Below are 26,230 nucleotides of genomic sequence, written 5' to 3'. Positions count from 1 at the left end.
CCCGACCAGGACATGGATCTCCAGCCAGACCCAGAACCCCCTAAGCCCAGGCAGAGGAAAGGAGTACGGCCTGTCGACATGAGCAAGTACTTATACGCCGACATCTCTCACAACGAGGAGGAGATGCTTGATGAGTAAGACTTTATGTCTTCATTATGTCCCAATTCTTCATCTTTTAATATTTTCAATTGGCTGACACAGGAAATGGTGAACTATGTGAACCCTGACAAGGCAAATATGATAGATGACTGTGCCATTAAGAAAAGTGTACACCTTGCATGTTTTGTCCTGTTGTATTTTCCCACTTTGATTCACATTAGTTACACTGTCACTTGCATTGGCACAATATTTGGAGACCTGAAGCCCCTGTCTTTATGTATACAGGGCTTTTTGTGTGTGTGTCAGAGTAGTGAAACCTATGTTATATTGTTTGCTAGAGGGATTTGGATAAACCCACTTTCCTAAACTGTTGAGCATAACAGCAGAGTAGCCCATAGTAGAATCAGTCTGGAAGGATCCAGCCTGCCCAGCTTGATTGCTGTTGGCAGGCCAAGTCTTGCACACCCCTCCTTTTAAAGGGGTACTTCCCGCCCCCCCCCTTCAGGGCAGAGTGACGAGGCAGCTCTTTCAACGGGAACAAGGGCCCTGTTGTTTCACTGCATTCTTTAACCTTGTCTCCCTCCTTTCCCTCCTTTGTTGATCCCTCCTTTCCTCTCTCCCTTATCAACTTGTAGCCCCATACTTTACCTCCTTGCCATCTTCCTAAACGTCCTTTCTTAGGCCCTGTTTACACGACAACGCGACATATCAGATGTGCCTTTCGTTTAGATGGCGACGGCGTTTTTGGGGCTTAAAAACGCAAAAAAGTGAAACCACCCTCCAGAGTGGAAATCTTAAAAACGCTCCACCGTCGCGTTCCCGTCTAAAGGGTAAAAACGCAAAAGTCTGCTCCGATCTGCTCACGGTGGCACCCCATATTTCGTTACATAAATCAAAATATAGATTACTCACCCATGGACACTCCGCCATTGGGTATCCACAGCCTGCCTATACTTGGTCCGGATGGCTCTCAGTTTTGATGATATCTGACATTTACAGATAGCGTCTTTCTCATGTGGCTATGACGTCCCTCCAGGTACAGGATATGTCTATATGTCTATATATTTTGACTGGCAGGACTCCCAGTCCACTCCCTGTTGTGCCTTTGTGGCTTTGTAGGTTGTTTGGAGCAATAACTCCACCTCCTCGTCTGTCCAGACAAAATTGTCAGCTTTTGTTGTTCACTTCGCCATGTTTTGGTTTCGCGCTACTAGGGAGAGGAAGGGAGAGAGGAGGAGGAGAGGGAGAGAAGTAGAAGGAAGGTTCTACGCAGGCGCACGGACTTGGTGGTGTTGTGTGGCATTGCTTCACACTACCACCTAGCCGCCTGGTGTGCATACTACATCGAATTTCACACACTTTTACGTCACCATATGCATGTGGATTCCCCCCCCAAAACGCTCGTCTAAACGCGGAATAAAATGTGAGAAGGCAACGCCATTTTTGCGTTTTCTCTTCAGATCGTTTCCATCTAAACATAGCTTTAGACTCTGCTCATTTTTATTTCACCTCTCTCCTCTTGAGTCCTGCCTCCCCCCCCCATCCTTCATCTTCCAGTTTTACATCACTTCAGTATATCTACACTGCCAGTGACAAACTACCAGTTACTTCATAAGCAAGAACATTTTTACGTAATCCATTGAATAGTACATCATTAGATAGCATACTTCATCTGCAATATGTGTCTCCTATCCAAAAAATAAATCAATGACCGCAGACTCGTTTTATAAGTAAAATAAACCATCCTGTCAAAGAGGGGACATCTGTTTCCACCTCAGCAAGTTTTCATGATACCATTTAATCGGTGACTAAGAACTTGAACAAACTTTCATTCTGTGTGGATCCCTCTATAGCACTCACACTCAGCACTACACAGACGACTTCTGTAGACGAGTGGCCGTGCCTAAATTGTAAATGTAAACTTGTAGATTGTGGCTGTTGAGCGAAGCTGTCACACAGATATAGCCATATGTTTTAGTCCTTTTGGCTGTCTAAAGACAGACAGGTTATTGACTGGTATGTTTCTTTTGCTCCATCTCTTACACCAAAAGCAGTTCTCTGTTGAATAGAAAGTTCAAGAGGGCAACGCAGTGTTTTGACTGGAGCCCTTTCACATGTCTTTTAGCCAGCACTGGTCTGTTAAAATCGCTCTATAGGCCTGCCTGCTTTTCTTTTCTTCACTTCCTTCTTTTTTTCCCTCTTCGTATCGCTCTGCAGTTAGATAGACACTGAGTCGCTCTAACCTTCTCTTTCAGACAGATACCTAGTCAATCAGCTTTTTTCATTATCACTCTCGCTCTCACCCCCACTCTCTCCGTCCAATTCACTTGTTTGTTTAGGATTGCTTGTCCCATGTTGAGTGAATGCCTCAAGAACTTGCCCCTGCTTTCAGTGCCACAAGCATGCCTGTATATTGATAACACTCTGGTATGTGTGTGTGTGTGTGTGTGTGTGTGTGTGTGTGTGTGTGTGTGTGTGTGTGTCAGTGCATGCTTGCATGTGTGTGTATGCCTTCGTGCTCCTGCCTGTCTGTCAGTAGCCCACCTTGGGCAGTAAGGATATGAGGTCACGCAGACCTGACCTCAGTGCACCTGCATCTTCAGTTACCTTACCAATTGTGTGTGTTGTTCATTGTATTGCACCAAACTCTTGTTTCCATGTAGCAATTTCCTTTAACTAAACAATGTGCAGCCAAAGATGGGTTTAAATAGTGCTAACAATTCATGGCTAGCTATAGGAATCTATAATTTTACATGTGTGCTCTAGTCTTTATATATAGTGCCACTGAATCAAATTGCTGTAATATCCATAGCCAAATCATGCCTAATTATATGTTGTATCAAAAATGCAATGGCATTTTGTTTTATATAAATCCTCATGGCAGTTTTTGTTATTTCTTGCAATGTTGACAGTTTTGGTGACTTGTTGACAAACACTGTTGGTCTTTGAGGCAAAAGGTCCTATAAATCTTAATAATTTCACACTCTGCGCACATTACTATATTCATTTTACTATTAAATTTAAAAAAAATATTGCAGTCTGTGTTAGACCCATGCACTTTCTAACATGACATCTTGCCTTGCTCTTGCCTGTCACCTCTCCCTCCTTTCTCAGAACCAACCCGTTCTACGAGCCAAGGACATCAAGCCCTGTGCGGCCCTCCGCTGGCAGCCCGTCCCTGGATGTGGGCAGCGGCCAGAAGAGGAGGGCTCCACCGCTCCCAAGTTCCAGCCCTGGCCTTGGCCCAAGTGCGCCAGCTCCCAAACCCAGCTCTAGCCCAGACACGGAGAGAGCCCAGCCAGTCGGGCCCAGCCCAGTTGCAGCAGTGATGGGGAGAGAGCTGGCCTCCTCTTCCCCCAAGGTAAACAGCCTTCACTTAAATGTAACAAACTTGATTTATCCCCTCAACAGGTACACAGACGCATGTGACAACAAAACCACAAATGATTTATATCAGAAAAAAAATCAAATAAGTCTAATCAAAAAAGCATATGAGCATGCATCGATTTATCTTCAGTATACTCGGTGCTATAGACACATGTCAGTACCAAAAAAGTATTCAGGGTCGATACCCAGCCCTAAATAAAGGAGTCATTTTTGGCAGTGATAACTGAATAATGGCGTGAATAATGGAGTTCAATGCTTTTAACATATTTTTTTTTTTAATGGGCACAATTAGTTTAATAAGTTTGCCAAATACAGTAAATGTAAAATTTTATTTAGATAGTAACGAAGGCAGTACATTTTTAATGTAAACTGAGCCCTAAAATCACAGAATTCCACAGCTCTAGACAATTTGACTTACTGTTCTTTATTCAGACTCCTCCTTTGTAAGATGTGTTATTATAAGTGAGCTTTTTGAAGCATGTGGCTGTGTGGGTGTGGGTGTTTGCGCTTGTGTGTCCACATCCAGTGGTCCTTACATTGGCTTTTTTTCCGCCTGCACAATCCCATCTTCTGCCCCATTCTTTATGCTCATGAAACTCCCCAGCTCCTCATTTGAATATAGGTATTTGTTTATTGGGGTGTTTTCGTATGTTTATTTATTTATTTAAATTAGGTAAATCATGGCTGGGTCTAATTAAATGGCTGATGGTCACACACACTCACGGCAGGAGTCAGACCACTGGTGGGGAATGATTGGCTGGGGGTGTGGGGACGGGTGTGGGTTAAAAATGAGTGTGTGTGTAGGGGCTCATGAGCCTATGTGGGGCTTAAACACAGGAGGCTTAACTACAGCAGAGCGATCACAAGGGGGTGTTGACCCCCTGTGTGTATACACACACACACACACACACACACACACACACACACACACGCACGCAAACACACTCTATACAGTTACTTACACACAAACACACACACACACACACACACACACACACAGGTCCCTCCTTCCCATGCAGCTGGCTAGCTGACTGTTTTAGTGTAGCTGGGCGGTGATGCTGGCCGTCCATGTAATTATGGCACAGTGCCTTTATCACCCAGCTGCAGTTGCCTGTGACCGTGGGTGAAGGGGCCTAAACCACTTTAATTACCCAAAGCCAGTGGCCTGTGGTGGGCCACACTTCGCCAAGAGATGCCCCTGCCTCTAGAGCTCGGGGTGGAGGGAGGGAGGGTGGGCTGCAAAGAATGAATTGTGGGTGAGGATTGAAGAGGAGGGGGTGCAGTGAAGGAGAATAGGTGGTGGAAGATAGTGAAGGGTAGAGGAAAGGAGAACAGTGGGGGGAAGAGAAGGAAGCTGGCCAGGGAATAGTAGAAGGAGAGATAGGGTGTTCACAGTAAACAAGGATAGGCCTACAGGGTTTGTTGACATATACAGCTAGTGTGAATATGTTTCTCTATTTTTATTCACACAAAGCACTATCACACACACACACACACACACGCACGCCTCAGCCATGTGTAGGCTTTGAGATGACCTTTGAATGTATGAAGTCAGAGAGGATTAAGAGGAGACATTCCCACTATGAGAGGCCAAGACGAAACCAACACATCATCACACTATGAACGTGTGCAGAGTATAGATGTGTGCTTGCATGCATGCATGCATGTATCTGTTCGTATAGTTTCTAGCATGCCTAAGGCTCAGTTCAGTGAGTATGTACTGGGGCAGTTATAACCTTCCCCCCAAAACACAGCTAACCTCTACGTCGCTCATAATAGATGTTTCAAGGTGGTGTATTCTCCATTTATATTTATTTCTACCAACTATTTATGTGGGCAATTGGTATGTAGGACTAAGATAAACACACACATGCAGACAACTAGGTATAATCTCCAAATGTGATTAGAAATTAATATATTGAATATATTGAAAGCTGCCATACTCAGTTATACATTTACAACCTGCCCTAAAGGGTATGAAATGTCTCATACGTGTTTTGTTAAATGAAATCTTGTCATTGCTAACCAAGAAGAGATTAGCATGTCTTGAATCCCATTTTACACATTTATTCAGAGCAAAGGTAACCTAAGCTTTAACTGCCTGATCACCATAGTTACACCCAACAAACAGTTCAAATGTGTGGGGGTCAGACCCTCAGTGCTCGAATAATATTCCTGTGATCACTGGCTGATATTTAAAAGATAGGAATAGAAAGAAAAAAAGCTAAAGCAGGAAAGATGCATTTTTTTCTTTCAAGATAAGAGCAAGGTACAGCAGTGGAAAAGAAGGATGTACGAAAGGGACAATGGATCATGTTTATATATTATGATGTGAGTCAGTAAAATACCTATCTATTATATACTGAAAATGAATAGTGTCATATTTTGGCTTAGCTAAACTCTCTTGTCCTTGTTATGAATGAATTCACTCGGGGAGATTTAGCATTGAACTTTGTCTTTTAGATGTAGAACTACATCTAAAAGACAAAGTTCAATGCTAAATCCTCCTTGTCATTGCATTAAAACCACCCACTTCAGTGCCAGCCTGTGAAAAATCGGGACATCTACAGGACATATGGTGTGCACCCACTTACTCTATACATGGGTATTACACATATGGATTGGATTTACATTAAGCTCCAACAAGATTGATTTCTACCAGTGGAACAAGCGTTCAGCACTAGCAAATTTATGGACCGAATAAGATGGCAATACCGAACAACTAAAATGCATTTATTGGATGTATTATCCAAATGTGGATTACCAGTTGTTGGGGTGTTACATCTTGAGACAATCCAGGGGGACTTGTGAGACCAATGATTAGAAAATTTACATTTAACATGCAAGGTCTAGAGATGCAAATGTAGACGTACAACCTGCCGCATCTATGGCGGTTCCAAAAGCATTTAGTTTTCTTCTCCAGGATGCCTAGCAGACTTCACATACAATTAATGCAATCTCTGCCACTTGTGTACCTGTTTCTTCTATTTGGTTCCCCTCTTGTTAGCTTTCATCTGACAATACTAGGGAGCGTATCTCCTGATGTTTTAGACAGCAGTGTCTGGCCTAAATGGAGACAATGAATAAGGCTGAGTGTCTGTACTCTTTATATATAAATAAATACACACACTCAAAATACTGGACTTAAGTCCCCCAGTACAACTGCAGCATTTCACAGTTGACCAGTTAGCAGCTCGGTAGGTTAAGTGCCTCCTCTGGGTCGCTCTCCGGTGGTTGTTGTTAAGAGAAGGTCTTTACCTTGACTCACAACCGGGATTCTTTAACTATTGTCACCACTGAGCATTCACAAATGCCTCTGTCATCTTTAAATAATATACATATAGTTACTTTTAGTAATTTTTGTTAGTATCTCAAATCTGTCTTCAAGTTGGTGAAAGTTGCACTTCAGTGTTTCATTAAATGCTCCATGTCTGTCATGCCAATGTATCTGTCCATTCTCCTGTCTGGGAGATATACAGTAGATCCTCAAAGGCGTCAAGTTCAAGTTTAGCATCTGTAAAGGAGCTGGAAGGATGGAAACGTCTGTGGGATTAATGTAAATGAACAGAGGGAGTTCCTGTTGGGCGGGTTGTGAGCTCTATCTGGTCTGATTCAGTCCATCTCTTTTCTCTGGGGCTGATTTCACCCCTCCTAGTAATTCAGTGATCCCCTGCTCCTCCTTTTTCTTTCATCTCCATCTCTATTCCATAGTCAGACCGCTCTACACTTAGATGCTCTGATCTTTGGATTTTTATCAAGTTTCCGCTTCATGAAGTATTTGCCTTATTTTCATATAAAGAAAAGTTGGAAGCTGACATTTGTTTGAGGGCAAAAGTTTGAACAAAAAAGTTCTACATTATCTTAATATTTACTCAAAGAAAGAGTAAGCCGTCTTCAACTTGGAGTTGCTGGCACTTAGTCGGTCTGACATTATGTAGATCCCAGAACTGTTCATAAAATAGAGGTTACTACAAAATAGCTGAATATATTTTGCGTTTGCAAGACTTTATTAGGCACGCTTTGCTTTGGCTATTAGGTTACTGTACTCTTTGTTGATATCACCTAGGTAAAAAACTACCATAATTTAACATGATGTCACTGTTACTTTACCACTTTTCCCTCTATTTCCCTTTCCTTTTTACACACTCATTCTTTCCAGAGGTGAGAAAGTGAACCAACACTAGATGTATGTTTTCTTTCTCCCCTTCAGTTGAAGGGCTTGTGTGATTACTTATGTTAATCAAAGGGTTCAAATTAAATAGAGTTTTGCAGGTTGTGAGAGCTCCTGTGCCGTGGGGGAGGCAGAGGCCAGAGCTCTCCTTCCTCTCCCAGACTTTGTTTTCACAGCCACTCCTTCAGTTCAGACTACCTCCAAATTGAAATTAGAATAAATTAACATTATTTAATTGAGTTCGCAGAAGGCTGCGATATTTCTTAATTAGCTTTCACCAGGGTTCGCAGCAGTAGAGGACCACAACCGCACAGTGAAGTGTTACTGAGGTTGACATGATGACTGAGGGATGTTTTTGGAGGACAGTGGGGGGCCCAAGAGACAAGGACAGTCACCTCTGATCTTCTTTGCCCGGTCCAAGGTCTCTCGTCTTGTTATCATTATATCCAGTCCAAAGTTATTCTATCTTCTCTGATAACTTTGACATACCTTTTAACAAAGACTCTCAGATGTAGGACATAAAGAAATTAAGTCTCACAGCGTAATGACATGTTATGTGTAACTTTTAATAATGAATGTTTCAGTATTTGAAATTTGAAAATGTGTCCTGTGCCAGAGTAGAACTTCTAAAATCTCACCAACATTGCTCTCTTCATGTCTCATTTGCTTGCATAAAGCAGAATGTATGAATCCTATATTCTTCTGTATTTCCGAGCACTTTTGTTAAGACACTATGGCCTTTACCAATGTGAGCATTAGTATTTGTTGCTTGTAATGATGTTTTATAGAGGAATGAGTATGAATTTCTACATTATGCATATTTTTCAATTAGGGCAACTAATTCATATTATGTAAATGTTAGGATAAAATTCTAATTTATAGTAGAGTCAGTATTAAGGGTGTCCTTATCATAAATCAAATACAGTTAACTAAATTGACTTGATTGTTTTAGTTTTTGGTTAGTTTTTCTGGATACAAAGTTTAGGTTAACTTAAAATGAAATATGAAGGGCCCCTGGCTAGCTCATCCGATAGAGCGGGCGCCCATATATAGAGGTTTACTCCTCAACGCAGCAGCTGCAGGTTTAACTCCAACCTGTGGCCTTTTACTGCAGGTCATTCCCCTTCTCTCTCCCCTTTCAAGTCTAAGTTGTCCTATCCAAATAAAGGCCTAAAAATGCCAAAATAAATAAATAAATGAAATGTCTAGTGTGATTTGTAGAGCTACTCTATACTGTTGGGTTAAAGTAAATAATCAAAGGAGAGCTGTATTTATTACATTTCAGAACCTGAAATCAATATTAGCAGGGAAACGGTCATAGAGGTCAATTTCTGAAACCTAGGTATTGAAGACTCATTGGCTTCCCTTTGGCCACATTGGCCTTTCCATAAGCTGTGTAATATTAGGAGAATAATCCTTGAGAGGAGTAAGGCTAAGTCAGTACCTCTCAATGTCTTCCTTTTCCCAGTGTGGACCCCTCCCCAACTCTTTGCCATCTGAGTGGTCTGTCATTGGATCTTGTGGGAGAGAGGAGACCCAGTTTCTTCTGACATGCAGTTTAGGTCCGATCATTGGGCTTCCTGTTGTCGTTTCATGCTGCAGGGCATCGCTGTCATCAAGTTGGGTAGAAAGGTATAAGACATTACTGACTACTGAACAATCTCAACCTTTCTCAAAAGTTGAAAAAGTTTAAGGGGATGTTTAGATAAGGTAATGTTCTGGTTCAAGTTGTCTTAAGGTTAGTTTTAGGTGCCTGTTTTGTGAATATGAACTGGACATGGCAAAATGATACCTAAATCTTTGAATCCTCTAACTCTGGGAATCAGGGAAGAAAAAAACCCCATAGGAGCCTGTTTGAAAGACATGGAGTTGCTCAAAGAGGAGCTGATCTCCTCACAGGACTAATACATGAATTATGTCTTGATACACAATAGGTGCTTTCCGACCAGATACTACTTGTACTTTTTAGAGGAAAAGTACACTTCTAAGCAGTTCTAAGAACTACTCTTCCCCCAAAATCTTTTTTTCCGTTTGCATTCCCACTGGCCAAGTGGCCATAGGGACTGGTAGGGAGGGGTAAGGAAGTGACGCAAGCACGGCAACGGTCTTTATAGCATCGTCACTAGACCTTAGCGCCACATACAACAACAACAAATGATGCTAATACTTGTGCACTTTTCCTATATTAAATGCACGTCCATTCTCGTAGTAATTCACATAATGTTTTGCTCAACACAGACGGGGCTTTATTATACTCGGAACAGACCCTGTGTGTGTGTGTGTGTGAGTTTGACGGACACGCTTGTGGAGTTTAACTCCGAAAAGACAGTTATGACAATCTTATGATGGACATGTCTTGTGATATTTAAACAAACGAACCGTCAACTGCGAAGTAAAAGCCTCTTATTTACGAGAGCGGTCTGAGAGACCTCCAGCTTACCGCGAGGTGTCTGAGCATGACTGGCCGAGCGACGAGCTAGAAGCCGGGGCAGGCGCTTGCTGGCTGTCGCCTCACTTCATGGAGCTTCTGAACTCCGAAAACTTTGAAGCAAATTGTCAATTCGGCATCAATTTTCGCAAGACTGCCTGTATTCGAAATCTAAACAGTTAATTTCTCGCCTAAAACGTTGTCAGAAGTGAACTGCAAGTTCTGAGTTGGCAGTGGGCGTGACTTATAAGTTGGACCAATCAAGTACACCTAGGAAAAGGGAAAAGGGAAAAGACCCTGCTCTGAAGTAGGAGCTAAAAAAAGTCTGCTACTGAGGCCAGAGGAACTTAAAAATCCCCAAATCTTTCCTGTCGGAACACAACGAAAAAAGTGTTCTAGGAATGTTTAGTTCTAAGAACTGCAAAAATCCCTCTGGTCGGAAAGCCTCACAGGACAGACATTGATATGTTTAATCATTTTAACAGACTAAATAAAAAATCTAATGTTAATATGTATTTAGGGACTATTCTGAATTCAATTTTATACATGGTTGCAATGAAAGAAGGAACTTGTGTTGTGTGTACTAATGTGCAATCGTGTGTGTGTTGTAAGGGATATATTTTGATCCAGTTACTGTAATGCGGCTATCATTTTTCCACCTCTTCCTCTGTTGGGTGCATGTCGAGTTCACAAGTTAAACACTGCGAAGAGCTCACTCTTCTCAATACCCGCGCCGACTGGTGTAAAAGGGCCTTCCGCAAAGCGCCGCTTGTAATCTGCCTTTGGTAAGTCCTCCTTAGTTTTATCTGCCAAGGATTACCTCACAAGCTGCAAGCAGGAGAGAACGAGGGAGACGCAGAGCAAGAAAGAGAGAAATGAAAAGCAAGCCAAACAGAAAACGATGAAGATGGAACAAAATGAAAACAAATCGCTGTGTAATCTCTGAAAGAGAGAGACCTGCTTTAGAGTTGAAGGGAGGTTTCCCTCGCCACTCATTTAGAGAGGGAATTGACTAATCCCTCCGTGATTGATGTCTGCTATGAGAGGCTCTATAGCAGACTAATAGGGCTTATGAGGATGACCAGAAAGTCCTTTGTGTGTGCGTGCCTGTGTGTGTGTATATGTGAATGAACCAAACCTTTTTGTCTTGTGTGTTCTTCCATCCAGTGGCCATAGAGGCCAGGGGTTTGAATGACATAGCGGCCGAAGAAGGGGTAACTTTATCTTAATCTGGTCTTAATCTGCCCCAGTCCTCCAGGTGTGTGTGGGCTTAAACCCAGAAGGATCCAGGGTTTTGGGGTGAGGTTTAAGGGGGCTTTGGGTGAGGAGATAGAAGTCCATGCACTTGAAAACTCCTCCGACTAAGACCCCCCGCACATTTTTGAATACAGCTCTCACTTAGTCATGCCATACCTTACTCCCGTCATCTTTAAGTGGGCCCTGCTACATTTTAATTGAATTAAACCAACCGTTCTCCGTAATTTAAAAAGGACCTTAGAAGTACCTTATGAATTAGTCTGAGTGATTTGTCTTTCAAATTGTGTGTGTGTGTGTTAGTGTGTGTGCGTGCGTGCATACTCTGTGTTTGAGGAAAGGAGAGCGAGTGTAGAAATGATAAGGCTTTAATTGCCTCTTTATAAAGCCCTCCAGCACCCCCTCTTTTGGATTGGTATGGTATGCAGGTGTGTGCTCTTATGTGCTATAGGAAATACTAAGTGGCATTTTCAGTGCTTAACTCGTAGATCACTGAGTGGGATCATTTCCTTAGCTTTTAACTGAGCATTCTCGTTGTAGCTCAGCAAGGTTTGATCATGCAGTCTTGTCTTGGTCATAATCCGAACATGCAGCGAGTTTGCACACTTTGACCCCAGTTTGTAGCTCTACTAACATCACACCTTAACATCAGAAGCGCGGACTAACGAAGCACATAACTCGGTTTTACCCAAAGTAGTTTTTGGTGCTTACATTTTTAGTGATGCTAGTGGAATGGTGGAATCTGTCCATTGTTTGGTGGTTTTGTTGGTACACTGAGCCGTAGTGAAATATTGTGATGACTATGGGACTGATAGACAGACGTTAGGAGAATGAATCCTAATGACTTTGATGATCTCCTTACTTTCATTTGGCACCATCAGTAGGTCAAAGTTTTTCATTTCTCCATCAACTCCATGACAAAACACCTTAAAATCGTGCCACCTGCGAGCTAACGTTAGCATGTTAGCATACTAAACATTACATACTAAAAAAGAAAAATTGCTTGAGGCAAATGGTGTAGAAATGGAGTATTATTTAGATCAGTGGTTCCCAACCTTTTTTCCTTGGCGCCCCCCCTACTTATGTCTAAGAAAAGCTGAGCCCCTCCTCCGAAACCGAAGTTGAGGTAACCCTCTTTTTTGATAGAGAGCAGTAATCTGCACTTTTACGTTTCTCCGCCATGTTTCATTCATAAAATAGTGATGCCGTGGCAGCAGGAAAAACGAAGATGATAGCAGCTGACCTGATGACAGCAAGGGTCCCAGGTTAAGAGGTCCCGGAGGTTTGGCCTACTAAGTAACCTGCCTACAATTTTAAGCGAGAACAAAAATATATAGTTTTTATTCCGACTTTTGTATACATTATATATTCTAGTGTATTATCATAATTTGTTTAACGTGTGCAAATATATATATTTTTTTTACCTCAACCTCAAACCAGATAAAGACTTGCGCACCCCCTGTGATCTTTGCCGCCCCCCTGAGGGGTCCCCGGACCCCAGGTTGGGAACCACTGATTTAGATGATTTGCAAATTAGGATTTGTTGGTGCATGACACGATGCTCAACTCATCAGATATGTTGATGACAGATATGTATGTTGACACCTGGGTACTCTTATTTGTTAAATTTTAGAACTGTAAATCATCAGTGATACACCATAAACTACTGCATCACAGGTATTCACATGTTCTTTTTCATCTCTTTTTCTCTTTACTTTCTTTATCGATACTTCCTCCGACTCTTCCTGTGTGTAGTATTTTCCTCCACCACACCCTTCCTCCTCCTGTGTGTGTGTGTGTGTGTGTGTGTGTGTGTGTGTGTGTGTGTGTGTGTGTATATATGGGCCACAGTTTTATTCATGAATAGGAGCCAACCAGCGTCTTTAAACCGTGTGTGTGTTGATGCATGTGTATTCTGATCAGGAGTCAAAGGGGTGACTTTGTAATTATGTTCATTTTAATTGGCTGTGCTATCACCCCTCTCATCACTTTGGAACCCACGCTGCGCTGGACAATGGCAGTCTGTAGTGGGAGGGGGGGGCACAACTGCTGTGTCAAGACCCCCAGACCTTTACCTGCGGAACATAATTCCTAAAGTGCCTCCTTAATGAGTTTTCCCTGCCCAGGCTTAGATTAATTGATAAATGGCGGCGTTATCAGCACAGCTGATCTCTGAATCCATTGCACCATTAATTTGTTTGTTGAAGATGGCAGTTAAAGGAGATTAATACGTTATAGATTTATAAGACCCACCCCTCTTTCTTTTCCTCCTTCTCATCCTTCTCTCAAAGCTTATTTATTTATCCGAGGAAGATGATGAGGTGGAGCAAGAGTGAAGAGATGGGTTGTCTTTGGATTCTTTTTCTATTTCATTTGCTTGGCCGATAGTATGCAAATGATTCACTAGTTACCAACATCGGTCAGTCCACTAATGACCAGCACAGTACATGTTAATAGAAGGCATCATGCTTTACATATAATTTGTAATGTGGCTGCTGCGTGAAACACAATAATAGTCCGACAGATACTGGACTTTTAAGGCCGAGACGCATATTCATATTTGAAAGTTTATAACACCTGATAATCTCTGTCAGTGCTCGCTGGTATATTAGTGACAGTGTTGCTAAACTCCCTCAAACTTAACTTTCGCATATCTGTACTGCAACCTCGTTATTTATCAGTTGATGTATACTTCAATACCGATATGTGTGCAAAACGCTTATATTGGCAGATTTATTGGTCCAGCTCTTAGCACAATCACTGACAAATATGCTGCAGGCAAGTCAAATCAGACTTTTTCTGATTCAAGTTTGAAATCTGAAGTATTAATTGGACCTCATAACAACACCACAGCACTTGACCTGACAGTCACTGTTTTGGATGCAAGTTGGCAATCAACAACCACAACAACAAAGACTTTGACTGATGGTGTTGCCATAAAAAATAGTGTACAAGCAGAGGTAAATGGACAAAACAGGCTTTGAACTCACTCTGAACGGTTGACATTGAATTTTTGAAAAAGGTGGTTGAGACCTCATGTTGTGGATAAGGAAGAGAAGTGATTGACCCAGAAGGAGTTTGTAATCTCTTCTGCTGGATCTGTGTAACCCATAGGAGGGAAGAGATGGTGGTGGTCTCACCATCAGGATCATCAGTTGTCTTTTTATGTCCCTAACCGGATCCTAGCATCCATACCCTCGACCCCCACCCTCTTTTCCGCGCACACAGACACTCGATCCCAAACCTACCAACCCTGTGTGGCCTTTTTTCCCCCGCCAAAGCTAATTTGCAGAGGCGTGAGTGTGGGTAATGCTACTGTGGTTTCCATGACAAGCTAAAGCCAGCACTTACACCGCATTATGGCCCTGTGTTACACGTTAGGCTTGCAAGCGGACGGGTGGGCACACTGCAAGCTGGCACAGCCACTCCTTTGTCTGCCGCCTCCTCCAAACTGTTATTTCATGATGTTTTTGTTTTTTTCAGTGAATGGTTTTTATTTCAATTTCAAAGCCTTGCCTTTCCTCTCCTGTTCTGCTTTTTTGCTGCATTGCATGGTTATGCCTTTGGAGCAGAATATGCCTTGGAAGCAAAATGGTCCTGGAAAAGGAAACTGCTTTTCCTGATTTTTGCATTTTACATCTCAGTAGCCAACTGCCGAAAGGCCCTCTGTCTTGGCCTGCAGGTTCACTGCTAGATGGGAAGCATATCTTGTTCTGAGCAAATCACTAGCACCACCCCCCGCATCATGATGAATGTATTTGCATATTTTCCCACTTTGTGATATTACACAGAGCCTTGGCATAAAGATTTGTTAATCATTTTGTGGAACAAACTGTCCCAATATTGTCTGGCTAGGTGGCATAGCAGCGAAGTGCCTTGGTCAAAAGTAGCAGGTTCAGTCTGTCAAACATTCAACTGCGAGCTCTCAGGTGTAAAGGGTTATCATTCTCTCTCCACCTGTTCACACACATAAAATAATGCCTGACTTAACTAAACAGTGTCTACATGCACAGTCACACATACGTGCACACACACTTTCTCTCACGGCTCTCTTTGGAAGGAGCCCCTCCTCGGTGTGATTACAACAGTAATGCGATATATCCTTTGTATGTTAATGTGTATTATTTTTCACGCTACATTCGCTCTCCTCTCCTGTTCCTGCCTTTTGTCCTCCCCCCCCCCCCTTTCCCTATTGTTCCATCTTCTCCACATCTCCATTTACATAATTGAACTTTTGATTGGACTTTGCTCCCTCCCTTCTGCTCTCATGCAGGCAACGTTTGAAATCCGAAGCACAATTTCATGGGTAATATGACGCAAGGTGATAATTTTTCTTTTGGCTCTGTCTTTTTCTAATGTGACGACGTCGCACGTAGAAAGCCCAGATTAAACAAATTGCTTGTTTTGATTGAAGGTGCAATTAAGTAATTGAGCGTGTTGGAAGTTGGAGCCCAGCCAATCAGATGAGAGCTTCCAGTTGCAGAATGGACAGGCCACTTAAGTGCACTAACCTTTATCCTCTTAAATGTGAACAGGTATTAATGTTTTTCAAAGGTGTGTGTACATATTGGATAAGAGCTGAGTGTACTGTGTGTTTGCCTACCTTTTCTAAACTGTGAATGTCTCTTAGTTTTTGTACTGTAATCTTTCAATTCAGTTTGCGAGTACATTAGAATGTGTGTGTATTTATATACAGTGTGTGTGCCTTTCTACTGTAGACCCTGTTGTCATTTCAAGTATGTCTGTGTGTTTATGTGTGCTTTGCGATGTGTGTTTGTGTGTATAAGGCTTCTTGCCGTTGGCTCCTTGAGCGGATTACAAGTTTTAAAGAGTATGAGATTCAACACCTCCTCAAATCTGACACTTTCTGACACTGCTTTGAAGCCATGGAAGTGAGATTTGAGAGACACGGAAGCTCTTTTCTCTCCAGAGTCGTGGGTTTATGTCATTGGGTTGAGGCCAGTTAAGTTTCCATTGAAGCGTATTGCCCCAGAGGGAAAGACAAAGCTTCCAACTTATAAAGCGTTTCACTTGTATCTTTTTTTATGACCCTGAAATGCCAGTTTTAATGGCCTCCATACTTTTTAGTGATTTGATTGTATATAATGCTATGTGACTGTTTACATGTGGCCATCTTCATTTTGGCCAACAGGTTGACCTAGAAGTAGACTGAAAGTTTGCTCTATCCACACTGCTAAAGCGTCTTTCTAACTCAAGAGTATTGTTTAGTTGCTGACTAAAAAACAGTGAAAAAGAATTGATATATATCAATAAATCAATAATATATCAATATATTATCAATATAATATAGTTTTTTTATTAACTTTGGGGTAAAAATTATTATAATTTCTGTATAAATATGTTAAGTATATTGTTCGTATTGTAATCCACATATGCTGCGAGTGTTTTAAACTTAAACTATGTTCCCTACCCATTCATCGGCATGTATATATTTGGTGAAGAGGCACTCACAGTTAGTCGCTGTTGAGTTGCTCTAAAAGGTATTTTAAATTACTCCTACCCTAATACAGTACAGTAGATATTGGCATATTGTCCGGATCCAAGGGCAAGAATTTCTAATTTCGTTAATGAATGGTTCTTTTTCACAAGACCCAAGATCGATCATTTTTCAAATTTTCCATATCATGGTTCATTCGCTTTACCCATGATTCCAGATCTCAAATTACATCCCACTCTCCCAAAATCGCATTGCTGACACCAAAAACTCTCCTGACACCAGGACCAACAGGAACCTGTATGCTTCCATTCCCAGGTTTCCTCCTATCTTGTCATGCAGGCATTGTAGTGAGCTTAACCCCCCTTCTTTCTCTCTCACATCCTTTTCCCTTCTTCCATTTTTTCTTTGCCCTGTCGGATGTATGTTGTTGACACTGAGGCATCAGGAATAATGGAATCTCTTGTCAGTGGCTTGTATTTTTCGCCCAGGCTGTTAGGGCTGTATATAATAGTAGCAGAGGAGGAGGAAGAGGGGAGGTTATGTGCCACTGATAGTAATGAAGGTTGCCTTTTCATTTTTTAATATGGAATGTTTGTGGGCCGAGGCAATGCTCTCTGATAATCCTACCCTCGAGCTGAGCTAGCTGCACGGCTGTGTCAGTGTTGCACACACACATCCAGTGACATTCACACAGACAGATAAAAGACAAACACACACACACATGCACAATACATACATGTGCACACCTTCCTTTAGGCAAGACAGCAAACTGTTTGATAAGTCAGGGTGCATTTCTGTTCCTCATGAAAATTTCACTCCTCCCATGTTTGTGTCTTAAGGAAATGCAGCCAGTTTCTTGTAAAAGATATGGTATTTGTTCAATATTTGAGGGATATGAACGCTTGAGTGCCTAGATGCATTTGTAAACCTTTGTCTGGAAAGAGTGTAATGGAACAGCCGCTGATTGAGAAAATTACATCAGTTGGGGTAGTGATGAACGTGGTGTCACTGTCATGTGCTCCTGTCGCTTCTAAAAAAAAAACTGGTTTGTCAGGAAGGAAGAAAAGAATCATTTTTAAATGCACATCGGCTACATTTTTAAAGCACCCAAAGTTGAGTGAATAACACGCTATCCTCAACTTCACTTCAATATGTAATTATTTGAAGTTAGCAGTGTGTGAATTAAAAAAAAAAAACTTTCTAAAGTGCAAATAATGGTGCATGTTAATTTGTGTGTGTGTTTGTTTTCTGTTGGCTAAGACACCTGTGTGGCGATAGGCGGGCGAGTGTGTATGAGAGAGAGTGAGCCTTAAAGTCTGTGTATCCCACTGGCTATGTCATCCGTGTGTGTGTGTTTTGTGTGTTTTCCGCCGGCTAGGGTGCAGGGTCTTCGGCAGTGGAGTGTGCTGTGTGTCTAATTGCTTTAATAGCACCTGGTCTCTAATCCCAGGTAATTAGAGCGCTCAAATTAGACGGTTACTTTCAACCGTCACTTGAAAAAGCAGAAAGAGAAGGCCTGGAGGAAGACTACTCCACTCTGAAATTCTACACACACAGGACAACTGAAGGAACAAGTTTAGTTCAGTTGGCCAAGCAGAGTATGTACTCATGTACGGAAAATGTAGAGAAATGTATATCTTTTCTTTTAAGGTCTCTTGGTCTCAATACCCAAATTACGTTAGATTAGTCAGTGATATATTTATGTTAAGGACAAAATTATTTGAGGTAAAAAAACAATCCTCTCCCTATCCACATACAGTAAATGCGACCGTGTTATCGGTAATGACTTTCTGACTTTTTATCTTTTTCTTGTTTGTTTGAGTGGCACGCAGGCATTGTCGAGGCCGCCTAAAACGTGTCTGGGGAAGCTGTGGGGAAAGGTTAAGGCCCACTTTTAAAGATGAGCCGGAAATGTCAAGTGTCCGCCCTTCAGGCTCCTGCTACCGTCTCCCTGTACTGAGACTGCCGTAGGGGCCTGTATGACTCACACACACATACATACATACAGATACAGATACACACACACACACACACACACACACACACACACACACACACACACACACACACACACACAGGTACAAAGGTTAGGAGTTGCTATTAGAGATGGCCTCCAGTCTCTCTCTCTGATTTGGCCCTTATGGCATCTCAGCAGACTCCAGGCTTGTGGTCACAGGTTAAACTACGACGATATAAGAGTGCTTATAGACTACAGCTTACTCACTATTACTGTTTTAGTACTGTTCTTTTATTCTTGCCTGTTGACATTACAAACCAATTGTTTTTAGCATCTTAAAATCTGGATAAAATCAGGATCAGGATAATTGCATGTCTAAAGGGTGGCATGCTTAATCTTGCCACAGGTTTAAAACCAAACAAAATTGGTGGAGTTTGGGCTCAGACAATATTAAAATGAAGTTGTAGTGGGGTTCTACACACGTCTCAGCGTTAAGCTTAAGCACATCTCTCTTTGGAGCGATGTCATCAAGCCAATCTTATTCATCATTTTTATAATTTCCAAATAAGACAAAGCCTCCTTTTTTCTTCTTCTTTTCCTCTGAGTTACCCTTTGCAAGTTGTCATGGGTTCTGCAAAAGGCTTAAAGACACCATCCCTTGATATAATAATGTTGCTCTCCTGTTCTAGCAGTAGCAGAAAGCCACCAACAGAGGGGGTTGGTCGGCCACCACAAGCCTTGTTACAGGGCTGAGACTCAGGCAGTCACATTGTAGTGAGCTGTGTTTTCTCCAGGCCTTCACTGTGTGTCTACACAACCGGGTTAACCCGTTATGGTGGTAAATATCAGGTTGTGTAAAACCAACATCTCTTCATTCACTTTTCACAACTAAAGGTTAAGTAAAGGTCTTGACTTCTGTAACCATCTTGTGCTTTGAGATTAAACATCACCTGGCTGTAAGAACAGCATCATAATGAAATTTGCATTTTGCTGTTGTCATCTAAGCCTATATTGTACAAGAAAGTACACAATTGAAACAGAGTAGATTAACTGCAGTTCCTAATGTCTCGAGTCTGGTAGTGTGTTCAGTCATGTTAACTAAACAGAAAGTCCTTAAAAAGTCTATAATATGGTTCAGTAAAGCAAAGTGTGTCTTAAATGCAATTTAACAAAATTATATTGTCAAGTATATTGTCCAACATTTTCAGTAGTATTTAAAATTGCAACTTATTTTCTGTATTGACATTAAAGCCTTTAAAAGTCAAAGAAAGCGTGATGAAACTTGGACGCCCTGCTTAAACACACTGTGTCATGCAATTAAGGAAAACTGTCATATGGTAATGTCATTGTCTTGCCTATAATAGTAATATTTGAACACATTTCCTAGTCTTTTTGATCACTGGCCTATAATGAATTTAATCAAATCTCAATGACAGTTTTGCCATTTCTTTCCAAAACGATCTGAGAGAATTAGCCCATATCTGTCGCTCCATAACCAGATTAGTGAATAGCCAGCCGAATAATCGGAATAGCATTGGTTCTGCTGGACGTTTGAGGAAGACCAGTGTCTCCACGCCACCAAGGATTTGTGGGATTTGGAGTCTGGGAGAGGAAAGGCTCCTAATGGCGAAAGCTTTCGACCCAGATAAGACTTCAAAGGCGAAGCTAATTAATAAGATGTTTACATTATCCACGGTCATACACTGCTTTGTGCATGACCCTTCATTATGGTGTGTGTGTATGCGCATGCGTGCATGTGGCGACTCATTGTATGTCAGGATAGCAAGCTAATTGGATGGGTGGAGGTTTCTAAGTAAAACATTTTATTGAGAAGTAAATAAATAAAAAGAGCGTATTATGTCCTACCAGTTTAAAAACACTTTAAAGTCATGTATGTTGTTTATTAGATTGCGTCAGGAAATGATGTGCCTTTCCACTGTGCATTATTCATTTTTAACAATCCGTATTAATGTGTATTGTCCTTGTGTGACCCAAAAAACAGCCCTGATTTATGAAATGGATATCAGCATGTTGCAGCGATGCCTTTCATATATTGAAAATGGAATATTATATTCAAAACCTCTTCTTCTTTTCTGCCTACAGCCCAGCCCCGTCCCAAGCCCAATTCTGGGGGGGAAGCCCAACGCCAGCCAGTCTCTCCTGGTCTGGTGTCGCGAGGTCACCAAGAACTACCGCGGGGTTAAGATCACCAACTTCACCACCTCCTGGAGGAATGGGCTGGCCTTCTGCGCCCTGCTGCACCATTTCAGACCTGACACAATGTATGAAACACACAAACACTCATACTAAGAGAACATTTCGCAGTATTAAGGGTGGAGTTAAGGCCAGTGAGTCAAATTTAGGTGGACCAGACTTGTATGTTCACATTAGTTGAAGACTCTTTTCATGTGCCTCTTTTAGTAACGTGGCATCATATTTGCACAGTTACCTGTCATTACGCTGTGTCCTTGGATCCATCATCCCTGTCAGTGTTTGATTAAGAGTCATTTACATATTTTAATACAGAGTTGCATGTTTGCCGCAATCACTTATCTCGTTTTCGTGTTTGTGTGTGTGTGAGAAAGAGATTCCTTACATTTTTAGTATTTAATGTGTATTTAACACTCAAAAGTACAACATTTGAAAAACCTGCAGCCCTATTAAGAGAGCAGACATGAAGATAATTTATCTAACCCGTGCTCTGTGTGTGTGGGTGTGTGTGTGGGTGTGTGTGTGTTCATGCTTATGTGCCTTTGCACTCCACTGTGTTATTTTTACATATTTTCCACTCTATTAGTTCTGTTGATTGCACTGCTATGAAATTGCATGTTACAGTTCTAATGCCATTACATGTGACGCATATTTAAACACACCTCTTTCTCTGCTATCTCTCTCTGTCTCCCATTCTCTCTCTCTTTTTTTTTCTGTGCTTGCCTCCTCTCCGACCCTCCCCACTGTTCTTCCAGGGACTACAAGTCACTCAATCCTCAGGATATTAAAGAAAACAACAAAAAGGTAAGCGGAAGCCACCGCTGGGCCCTTCACACCACTTAGCTCCCTCCCATCCACATCTCCATTTGGCCTTATTTAGAGATCTGCCATTAATCCCTGGCTATTGTGTGTTTGTGTGTTGCATGATTTGAGGGAGGAGGTTGGAAACACACATGAAGGCAGACAAATGCATGCACTCACAATCACACATGCACTACAGCCAGAATCTTATAATGACAGTGTTCCTAAGACATTCCCCCTGCTGTGATAATGTCTACGTGGCCATAAGTTATTCACCTGGCAGAGGTGAGATTGTATCTTAGCTCAGCTGCCTGCTGGGAGCTTACTAAACTGACTCTGCTAATTGTGTGTTGATGTCAGTGTGTATATAATAAGAGCATATGTATCTTGTATTGATTAGACTGTTTTGTTTGAATGTGTGTAAAAGCGTAAAAAAAACCTCTTTGGTTTCATTCCTTTCCTCTCCTAACAAATTACAACCAACAAATATGCACTCACTCCTAAAGCTCAACAGAATAAACCATTCACACCTTGGCCTATGTCTTCATATCTGCATATTCACAGTTTGAGGTGCACTGTAGCACGCATCACCATTTTCCACTCTGTCCCTCAGGCTTTACTTTTTCCGAACACACAAATGCAAACTGCCATTTTTCCCTTTCACTCTGATAGTACACACTCACACACGTATATACACACAGACGCCCTGTCCCCTCTTTGGCCCCGAGGGCTACACAGAACGATATACGTCAGGTTCCTGCAGCTTGATTTCCTCTTCTCATACACACTCTGGCTCAGCGATAACCTCTGGTGGCCCTGTTAGGCATGAATGCTACCCTGTTGACAATAACCACAGTGGAGGGAGAGGGAAAGACCCAATCCCATATCTGCTAACTGCCCCTCACCCCCCTCCAGGTGCTCAAGTAGCCCTGAAGAAATTGGCTAGATATAAGTAATATGGGAATATGCCGCAAAAGGTGATAGCTGGTGAATAGCTGCAGCACTGTACCCAGCGCACTGCGACCAGCTTCTCTGTAACGTTCTACACCAGCTGCTGATGTACATTTGGCCAAGCAAGCTGTTCCTTTGCAGTGCACAGAGGAGACACACGGTAGGTAGATATCAGCTAACTGCCACCTCTTGCCATCGTGCTCATGTAGCCCTCAAGAATCTGGGTATATAAGCTAGTAAAACCATGGCTAATTCATGTTAAGGTGTGGACACACAGAGCCAATAATCGGCCGTTGGACAGTCTGGCGAGGTCAGTGACTCGAGTCTGTTCGGTGTGTTCCGTGCCGGCGTCCGTCCGAGGGGCCGTCGTCCTTCATTTTGGCCGATTTGACATGTATAATCAGCGGGGCGGGCACTGCCGGCAGTCAGACTCAAATGACCCATCTGATTGGTAGAGTGCTAACCCGGAAACGGGGAGCGGAATGAGCGTGACTAGAGTCTCTCAAAATCTGACGAAAATCTTTTAAACTGACCTTTGTCGATCTGAAATGAAGACATTTCATTCAGCAACTGCACGGCCTATTTCTCTCTTAAAATGTTTTCAGAAACACGTTTCGGTGAACTATTTTAGTACAATACGAGATCATATTCTGAACAAGCCGTCATGACGGGCTGTCTTTGAATTTCCGGAGAAACCAGACCCACGTGACGCGTTCGTCCAATCAGCTGCCAGTTTTCATTTTTGGGCAACAACACAGATTAGCGCCACCTGCTGTTATGGAGACGTATTATGTCTCGTCGCTTTGGTGTGTTCGAGGCACTTTTTTGACCAATTTGGGGAGACTGATCGGTCCAACTGCCTTTTCTGCCGACGTTTGGCCGTCGGCTCTGTGTCCACACCTTTTTAAATGTGGACAAGTTTAATTGTGCAAGGCCAGATTTCCTTTATCCAACGGTTTTAAAATGTCTTTAAAGTTGGATGTCATTTTTCATTGTGTAGAGTGTGTCTTTTGATTCATTTACACACTCTTTAAACATATGATATATGTCTTTGTTTATCTTGTTTGCTTCACCAAGAACTAGTAAACCAACAAAAACATTACCTGCCAGAAAGGTTTAGCAGCAAAAATGTCATTTACATTACATTTACGATACATTTAACCATACCACTTTTCAATGTTTCATAAATATATTGATAATATTTTGTGAAATATTAAGGAGATGAGTGTCCTGTTCATGAATGTGTGCTGCATTGGCCAATCAGAGTTCCCGTTTCAACTGTTTTGAGTGTGTACCTTTAGTTAGCAGGGGCGATAAAGTTAGCAACCAGTGAAGTTTCTAATTCTTATTGATTTACGGATAATTTTGTAGCGTTATGTTTTCCTAGGTTGTAATGAGCCAGACTTTGACATTGTGTGCTACGTTTTTCTGCTTCTTAGATTAATTTCCACGTGCAGTGACAATAGAATCTGTATGTAAATGGATTTTCTCTGCATGTGAGATGTGATGTCTGTGGGCCTGTGCACTCTGGATGTTGTTGCTATGTTTCCAGCTGTGCTACATACAGTAATTCTACATGAATTACACTCTGTGTTGTAGGTGGCTATGATTGTGAAAGCTCAGTGGGTTCAGGCAAAATGAAAGAGGAGTAATGAATCGTGTGGTGTTATGTAGCACCCTGAAGGTGTTGAGCAAGAGTAGGGTGCTCATGATATTGCCTGCAAGAAAGAGAAAACACTCACGCTGGACACAGGCTAGGGCAGCATAGTGTGGCAGGTTAAGAGCAAGCAAGGAAAAGAAAAGAATAAAAATGAAAAAAAAAATAAATGAATGTATGAAGAACAGAATGAAAGAGGGTGCTTAAAAGAGACTTCTTTCCCATCCACGAGTTTCTTTATAAGGAGTTATTAGAATTTATTGAATGGATAGCAGAAATGGAAAGGGTATAAAACCGACAACTATCTCTGCTTTTCATGGCTAGTTGATAGACATGCCCCCTCCTTTCACAGTCTATCTGTGAAGAGTGATTGCAATGAGCTCAGACTGTGCTGAATTATGACAGATAAGGACAATCAATATTGGGGGTGGGCAGAAAAAAAAGAAGAGAGAGAAGTGAATATTCAGAACACTTACAGCCTTTGAAATGATCTGTTATCAATGGATGTGTGTATGTATGCTAGTCTGTGGATGATTGTGTGTGTGGTCACATGTTCATCCATTTGTTTAAGGAGTTTGCATGTTGAGATCACCTGTGTGTTTAGACCGCTTGTGTATTTGTGTGTGTATTTGTGTGTATTTGTGTGTGTGTGTGTGTGTGTGCGCGCGCGCGCGCGCTTGCTTGCTGAAGCCAAGGAGAAGTCATTTGTCATGCCATCTGATAGTGTAGCACCAAGCTAAAGCTCCCTGAGCACAACCGTGAGGGGTTGGGCTAAGGGGAGGGGTAGTGTTGATGATTGACAACAATAGATAGCTGTCAGTCACCGAGAGGGAGTGGAGGAGGAGCAGGGAGCCGCGGCCCGGGGCAGGCGACAGTGACATTTAGTCTAAACCAAAAGCTTTGTCAGCTGGATGACGGAAATTGAGAAAACCAGATATGTTCCCAAAACACATGATCTTCGTATTGGACTAAAATGCTCTAATCAGTCATTGTTGAGAAATACAGAAGATCAATTATATTGACAGACTCGTTTCAAATGTTATCAACCAAGCAGTAGGGCTGGCTGGTGATTTGAAATAATTACCAGTTACTTTTTTATAAGGATATACATCATGAAAATGCAAAATCAGTAATAAAATAAACTAATTGCAATAAGCTGTGCTTTACAAAACACATACAAGGAAAACCAGAACTTCAACAATATGTATGACATAAAAAAAATATGATATGACTCCATTAAAACGCCATAAATGATAATATTGACAGTTGTGCTCTCATCTTTCCAGAGATCTTATATCATAGATCACGGTTCGACAGATAACTTTTTTAGATGGCATAATATTTCAAGTGATGAATTTTTGTGAGTAGGGGAAAATGATCCAATTATCCTTTTTCTTACCAGAAGGATACAAGATTTTTAAACTCTGGTAATAATCTATATTTTTCTTTTTGTCATCAAATCCAACAAAAAGACCAAAACCAACGATGAATTGATTCAACTAATAAGTATTGTCTGTATAGCCAAAGCCTGATATTAGGGGTGTAACGGTTCACACAATTCACGGTTTGGTTGGATACGAGACAGTGGTGTCACGGTTCGGTACGTTTTCGTTACAGCAAAAAGAAAGAAATGCCAGAGAAATTTACTTGATTTTTACAATTTTTTTTATTAAGTATGATCTTTTTTTTTACTTTGAACAATGACAGAGCTGGGGTGTCTTCTTAGCAGCATATAAAACAAAAACAGCTCCTTTTTATAAAAAAAAATACTGACTGTTACAGTCAGGTAGCTTTGTGTAGCCCTTGACGTCCAGCCGTCTGCTGTCAGGGCAACAGCTAGTGCTTCGGACAATTGG

The 26,230-nt window shown here is 41.7% G+C and overlaps 1 protein-coding gene across 9 annotated transcripts in view; it reads left to right on the top strand.

Moving 5' to 3' along the window:
* The window catches only part of ehbp1 (EH domain binding protein 1), a 152,868-nt gene that overhangs the window by 57,025 nt on the left and 69,613 nt on the right, over positions 1-26,230 (top strand). For all 9 annotated transcript variants that reach the window (XM_078272660.1, XM_078272656.1, XM_078272653.1 and 6 more), the window contains 4 exons: positions 1-134; positions 3,214-3,460; positions 20,858-21,036; positions 21,721-21,769. The exon at positions 1-134 is cut by the window's left edge and continues 131 nt beyond it. In XM_078272660.1, the coding sequence (XP_078128786.1) occupies positions 1-134; positions 3,214-3,460; positions 20,858-21,036; positions 21,721-21,769 (609 nt within the window). The remainder of the gene's footprint in view (positions 135-3,213; positions 3,461-20,857; positions 21,037-21,720; positions 21,770-26,230) is intronic.

The sequence above is a fragment of the Sander vitreus genome, chromosome 17 (assembly GCF_031162955.1).
Source record: "Sander vitreus isolate 19-12246 chromosome 17, sanVit1, whole genome shotgun sequence".
Taxonomy (NCBI): domain Eukaryota; kingdom Metazoa; phylum Chordata; class Actinopteri; order Perciformes; family Percidae; genus Sander; species Sander vitreus.
Note: the sequence above shows the minus strand (reverse complement) of the source record. Positions and strands in the feature narration are given on the sequence as shown.